At 42.9% G+C, this 7,139-nt stretch overlaps 1 protein-coding gene across 1 annotated transcript in view; it reads left to right on the top strand.

Annotated features, from left to right (window-relative positions):
• Positions 1-1,263: 1,263 nt before the first annotated feature.
• The window catches only part of TEX9 (testis expressed 9), a 32,073-nt gene continuing 26,197 nt past the window's right edge, over positions 1,264-7,139 (top strand). Inside the window, exons 1-2 of the mRNA XM_074329182.1 lie at positions 1,264-1,478; positions 1,581-1,672. Coding sequence (XP_074185283.1) covers positions 1,452-1,478; positions 1,581-1,672 — 119 coding nt within the window. The 5' untranslated portion in view covers positions 1,264-1,451. The remainder of the gene's footprint in view (positions 1,479-1,580; positions 1,673-7,139) is intronic.

Below are 7,139 nucleotides of genomic sequence, written 5' to 3'. Positions count from 1 at the left end.
ACTGTGAGTTTAATTTGGATTTCCCTGAAGACTAATGATATTGAGCACCTTTTCATGTGTTTTGGCTATTTGTGTATCTTCTTTGGAGAAATGCCTATTTAGGAACCTTCCCATTTTTCACTTGGGTTAGTTGTCTTTTTGAGTTTTAATAACTCTTTACATATTCTAGACACAAGTCTCTTATTGAATGTAAGATTTGCAATTATTTCCTCCCTCTCTGTGGTTTCTTTCCACTTTATTTATAGTCTCCTTTGAAAAAAGATGTCTAATTTTGATATTGAGTCTATTGATTTGTTGCTTGTGTTTTTGATGTCAAATCTAAAACATCATTACCTAATTCAAAGTGGTGAAAATTTACACCTATGTTTTCTTGGAAGAGCTTTATAGTTTTAGCTCTTAGGTTTAGGTCTATGATCTATTTTGAGTTAATTTTTATACATGGTGTGAGATAAGGGTTCAACTTCATTGTTTTACATGTGGACATCCACTTATCCCAGTACTATTTGTTGAAAAGACTATTCTTTCCCCCATTGAATTGTTTTGACACCCTTACTGAAGATTAATTGATCCTAAACGTGAAGGTTTATTCTAGACTCTCAAGTTTATTCTCCCTAAACTGGACTATTTTTTTAAATTAACATTGTTAGGGTGACAATTGTTAGTCAAGTTACATAGATTTCAGGTGTACAATTCTGTATTATAACATCTATAAATCCCATTGTGTGTTCACCACCCAGAGTCAGTTCTCCTTCCATCAGCATATATTTGATCCCCTTTACCCTCATCTACCACCCCCCCAAACTGGACTTTTTGACTGCTTACTGTGTTCTAGACACAATTCACTTACTCTTCATAGTAATTCTGAGAGATGGGCATTATTCTTGCTCCCATTTTACAGATGAAGCAGTGGATAGAGTGATTTGTCCAAGACTGACTATATAGCTAGCAAGTAAGTTGCACAACCTGTACTTAAACTTAGACTCACTGACTTGAGAGTCTGAGCGCTTACACATGCTATAAATAAATGTGAGAAATCAGAACTTAGAATTGCACTGAAGAGTTGTTCATTATAAACAAAACAGCCGGAGGTCAGATTGGCCACAAACTTTGGAAAAGCACAACAGAGTAGGGACTTTACTATCTTGCTTTCTACTGAGAATTAGAAATGGACCTGCCTTTCTTGGCTGAAATACCTCCACGGCAACGTAAGAATTTATAAGTTAACGCACTACGTTGGCTTCTTAAGCTCATAGGGCAGCGCAAAGTCGCGTTTGCGGTTACCGCTAAGAGGCAGAGGAGGTGGCGGCCACGCCCACACCCGTGCCCCAGCCTTTAGGCTCCGCCCCAGCTTTTAGGCTCCGCCCCAGCCTGGGGCGTCTGGCTGCACCGTTGAGGTAGCTCTCGCGGGATGTTGAATTGTTGCCTTGGCAACGGCGTCGTGGTCGCGAAAGATGGCGGGGCGAAGTCCTGGCATCAGGGTCAGTTAACTAGACTCCTGGGTGGCGAATGGGTTCCTGGAGGGCCAGGGGACGCCGAACCTCATTTAAATCCGGGTCAGAAAGTCTCGATCTCTTTTACAGAGACAGACCGTTTCAGGGACTCCGCTCCCGCCACGCGTTCAGCAACCTTCCACATCTCGATGGGACCTCCTCGCCAAGGAGGAAGAATATAAGTAAGAAATTTGGCGTTTTAGCTTTTCCTTTCCTTTCACTTAATGAGGCTGCTTACAAGTACTTTTCCTGGTGCCTGGCTGAATCTTTGGTACCACTCACTGGCCAGCATTCTCTTCCGTCATCCCGCTCGCATGCCCTTCTTCATCTTTTCTGTTTAACTTGAGTTCGCCTGCGTCCTAGAGGGTATTTGAAATATATGAAAATCTAATTTAACCCAGTAAACATCCTCGTTGGTTAGATGACACTGCCAGAAGTGGTTTGGATAGCAGGAATTGCCTCCAATAGTTCAGTTTCTAGTTTGAGGAGTTCCACTTAATTCCCAGTTCCTAGAATTTACGTATGTAAATTTTTTTAGGCTTGGTTTCTAAATTGAAAGCATGTTTCAGGGCGTTTGGAATTACTGTTCTCTTCCGTATTTGGTGGTTGGGAGAAGGATTTCCTTTCCTTACCCACTCTCAATGTAACTACAATTATCCTGACAACACGTGCTTTCACTCTTGGACCATTTCTCTCTTCATCCTGCAGTTTTTACACAGATGCCAAAGAGTAATCTTTTAATTTGATCATGCAACTCTTGCCTAAAACTTTGCAGTGGTTTCAAAAGCTTTGTCAGATCTGGCTTCCGCCTCTTGTTTGATCTTGTGCTCTCTCCTTTTTGCCCACCACTGTCCAGCCTAACTGGCTTTTTAGTTCCTCAGGCTTTTCCCTTTCTTTCCTTGAGGGCAATCACATATGCTTTTTACCTGTAATACTCAGAGTGGCCTTTCTTGGCTATGCTAAGTAGGCTCCTGTTGTGCGGGGCAGCCTGCGGGGTCTCAGCTCCCGCTCCCCACATAGGAACACAGGACATGGTGAAGCCAAAAAGGAACACCCATGGAGCCATAGATAGGGGAGTCATACCACTATATTCTCGCTGGCGGCTGGGTTGGAGAAACGAAACAGGAGCCACATAATTCTCAACCCTCATTGCACCGTTTGCAGGTTCAGCCACCATCTTCTTGCTAGCCCCCTTTTCTGCCAGCGTAGCCACAGCAGTTATATTAGTGCCCAATGGCTCACTGGTTACAGCTGACGGCCATCCAATCACAGTTGATGGCCATTTACTACCTAAGCCAGCACCTTTCTATGTGAGGCCGAGAGCCTGGAAACTGCTTTCTGGGGCTCTGTCCCCACATTCGACCCCTACAGGCTCTCGCCTCACAATCTATGTGACAAGCGTCTTCCGCGAGGGGCCCTGTGTGAGGAGCCTGGAGGTGAATGCAATATTCTGGACACAGCTAGGCTCTCTGGGCACAGCCAGGGTTTCTCAGGGAGCCACCAGTACTTCTGGGCACAGCCAGACTTCCTGGGCTTCTTAGGGTACCACCATTCTCCCCGGGCACAACCAGGGTTTTTCAGGGCACCACCAGTACTTCTGGGCACAGCCAGACTTCCTGGACTCAGCCAGGGCTCAGCCAGGGCTCTGCCACTCTCTCTGGGCTTAGCCAGACTTCCTGGACTCAGCCAGGGCTCTCAGGGCACTGCTACTCTCTCTGAGCACAGCCAGACTTCCTGGACTCAGCCAGGGCTCTCAGGGCACTGCCACTCTCTCTGGGCCTCTCAGGGTACCATGCTGGAACAACAGTGGCTCACAGTCAAGGTGCTTACATATTCTTGATGGCAGCTGGTCAAGACACAAAAGCAAACATCCAGCAGTTCCACTACATGGTGGTATGTTCCCAAACAAACAGTCAAGCTGTCCATTAAATTAGGGATAGAAGGCCATTCCCCATAGTCCATAGTCATTCGCCAGGGCTGTCCTGAGGGTGAGGGACGACCTTGACCTCACCCACATCTCCCACGGAGGACTCAGCAAGTGTTTCCTCCTGGGACTACAAGTCCAGCGTCCGGGCTGCCTCAGCAAGCACTTCCCAGCCCACAGGGCCGCAATAACCTTCGCTTTCTGCAGCCTATGCTGGTTGGGAAACCGTCCACGTCTTCCCACCCGTCCACGGGGTTTCAGCTGTCCAGCAGCTGCTCCTCCTGGTCTTCCTCAGACTGAGTGTTCAGACACACAAACTGTTCCACCGCCCTTTGGAGAGCTTTGGCCGGCACCGTACCTTGCTCGCTGCGCCATTTGTCATACAGGAGACCCTGCTCGCTGTGCCATTTATCATGTGGGGCGGCCTGCGGGGTCTCAGCTCCCGCTCCCCGCACAAGAACACAGGACATAGAGAGGCCAAAAAGGAACACCCACGGAGCCATAGATAGGGGAGTCATACCACTATATTCTCGCTGACGGCTGGGTTGGAGAAAAGAAACAGGAGCCACACAATTCTCAACCCTCATTGCGCTGCTTGCAGACTCAGCTACCATCTTCTTGCTAGCCCCCTTTTCTGCCAGCATAGCCACAGCAGTTATATTAGTGGCCAATAGCTCACTGGTTACAGCTGATGGCCACAGCTGATGACCGTCCAATCACAGTTGATGGCCATTTACTACCTGAGCTAGCACCTTTCTATGTGAGGCCGAGAGCCTGGGAACTGCTTTCTGGGGCTCTGTCGCCACAGCTCCTGTTACTATTTTTTTGTCTTAATTTTTCTTTGCAGTTAGCATAACATTACAATAAATTCACTTGTCTTTTCCCTCCACTGGACGATGAGTTTCGCAAGGTCTGAGAGCATGTCTTTTATTTACCATGGTATATATACTCTTTACAAAAAATTGTATTTTAGCAGTTCACTTTCTTTTTAAAGTTACTAATTTAATTTCAATTTGTAAAACATTCCGGCAGCTCTTGAAACCGTTAAACAGAGTTACCATATAATTTGTACCGGAAATTAAAGCGTATTTAAAGTTAAAACTGAAGTGTGCTCTTTTTAGATAAACGAGACACATGCCAACTTGCCATAGCATGTGGGAATAATCATTCTTTTCTATTTGATGAAATGGTCTATAATTCCAGTTCAAGAGTATACTCAAGCAACAGATCCGTTGTTTATATACAATTCTGAATCAGTTGTACTCAACCCAAAACAGTTATTTTCATGACCACATACCAGATAGCACCAAATGCCTGTATTGATTAGGTTGATTCATTTGTTTATTTAAGGGTATATTTTGCACCTGGCTCTGGCACGTAGTTAGGGATATGGTCCTGCTTAAAGGCAGACCTCTACAGGAGCTGTTCTATTTTAGCAAAAGTTGTTTTGTGGTAAAAGTACCCAGGCATTAATTGTTCTGTTACCTGTACTCTGGTGTGCAAATAGGAGGCATTTGAACAGAGTAGTTCTGTCATGTGGGAAACCCTGCTCCCTGCGCCATTTGTCGTGTGGGGTATCACGCGGGGTCTCTGCTCCCGCTCCCTGCACCAGAACGCAGGACATGGTGAAACCAAAAAGGAGCACCCACGGAGCCATAGATGGGGGAGTCATACCACTATATTCTCGCTGGTGGCATCCGCCTCTTGCAATCCGCGCTTGCTAGCTCAGCCACCATCTTCTTGCTAGCCCCCATTTTTCTCTGCTAGCGTAGCCACAGCAGTTATATTAGTGCCCAATGACTCACTGGTTACAGCTGATGGCCAGCCAATCACAGTTGATGGCCTTTCACTACCTGAGCCAGCACTTTTCTATGTGAGGCCCAGAGCCTGGAAACTGCTTTCTGGGGCTCTGTCCCCACAAGTTCCCAGTCTCTGCCTGAAGCTTATTGATCACTTATCCATGGAGACGAGTAAAATGTCTGGCCTTTGTTTTCTTAAATTGTAGTAAAATTGGTGTATAATATTATGTATATTTCAGGTGTACACCATTATAATTCAATATTTGCATACGGTACATAGTGATCACCACTGTAAGTTTTAGCTATAATACTTCCTCCCCACAACCTCCTGCCCCTCTGGTAACACCAGTCTGTTATTTGTATCTATGAGTTGTTTTTGTTTTGTTTGTTCATTTGTTTTGTGCTTTTTTTTTTTTTTTAGATTCCACATAAAAGTGAAATCATATGGTATTTGTCTTTGGCTATTCTTATAGGCAAGAACATGAGTTCATGACAGTGTTTTGCCACACGTTTTGGTGTTAAGCAAAAGGGTGTCTTTTCAGTCAGGTGGACACAGGACTTCCCAGAGTGGACCCTATCAGCTCCTGTCAAACAGAGGAAATGATCACTGAGAGGATAGATTAAGGTATATTCTGATCACTATAGTCAGTAGATTTTTTTGCAAGCTTCATGCATGTATCACAAAACCAGAAAGCTAAACAGATTATGTGACGTCTGTTTTAACTGGTCTTGATAAAAGGTAGGGCAAGCCTCTACTCACCTGCACACCCCCCCGCCCCCCTGTAAATGCCAATTACGTTGTATTTATAGATTAATTTGCAGAGAACTGACATCTTTATGCTATTGAATGTTCCCTTCCACAAATATGTTACAGCATTTACACAGGGTTGTTTTGGTGTCCTTTAATAATATTTTATCATATTACTACATAAAAGTCTTACATATATAATTTCTTTTCATGGCACCTTATAGTTTTTGTTGCTGTAATGAATGGCTTTTTTTCTACTACATTTTCTAATTGATTAGATATGTAGGAACATTACTGAGTTTTGTATGTTGATCCTACATCTATATTTATATAGATATAGACCGTCAGCTCTGCTGAACTTTTATTCTGTAGAGTTACTTGGATTTTTTATAAAGACAGTTATATGCAAATTATGATTGTTTTGTCCTTTAACATTTTTTCATGTATTTTTTTTTCCTCGGCCTGGTTAGAACCTCCTGTTCAATGTGGAATAGAAAAAGGGGTGAGCATCTTTATCTTGGTTATGATTTTAAGGAGCCCACTTTTAATGCTTTATCACTGTTTGATGTTTGCTATAGAGTTTTGACAGATTTCTTCTATCAGACTTAAGGACGCTGTTTCCCTTAATTACTATTTTGAATGAACATTAAATCTTATCAAAACTTTTTTGCTCAAATTGATTTAGGTGATGAAATGTTACTTTCACCTCCTTGTTCAAGGTTTTAACATACTGAACTATAAAGACAGATTTCTTGTTTTCCTTTAAAGACTGCTGGATTTGATTGCTCTATTTTATGTAGGTTTATTGCATCTCTAAACAAAAATGAAATTGGTCTTACACTTTTTTTTCTGGTCTTTTCCATTCTGGTTTTGATACCAGTTTTATCTTTGCCACATGAAATAAGCTGAATGGTTTTCCTTTTTTGTTTTATCCCATTCTTGGAAGCTTTTTGTTATCAGGGATCATCTGCTCTTTGATTAAAATTGTGTAACAGTCGATGTGGGGGTTTTTTGCTTATTAATTTAGTTTCTTTAATAATTGTTGCTTCCAGAATAAATTTTGGTTATTTGATAGTTTTCTAGAAAAGTGTCCATTTAATTTACGTTTTAAAATATATTAGCCTAAATTTATTCTAACTATCTCATGTTTTAAATCTTAACTGTGTGTGTAACCTTAT

Source organism: Rhinolophus sinicus, linkage group LG03 (genome assembly GCF_036562045.2).
Source record: "Rhinolophus sinicus isolate RSC01 linkage group LG03, ASM3656204v1, whole genome shotgun sequence".
In the NCBI taxonomy this organism is placed as follows: domain Eukaryota; kingdom Metazoa; phylum Chordata; class Mammalia; order Chiroptera; family Rhinolophidae; genus Rhinolophus; species Rhinolophus sinicus.
Note: the sequence above shows the minus strand (reverse complement) of the source record. Positions and strands in the feature narration are given on the sequence as shown.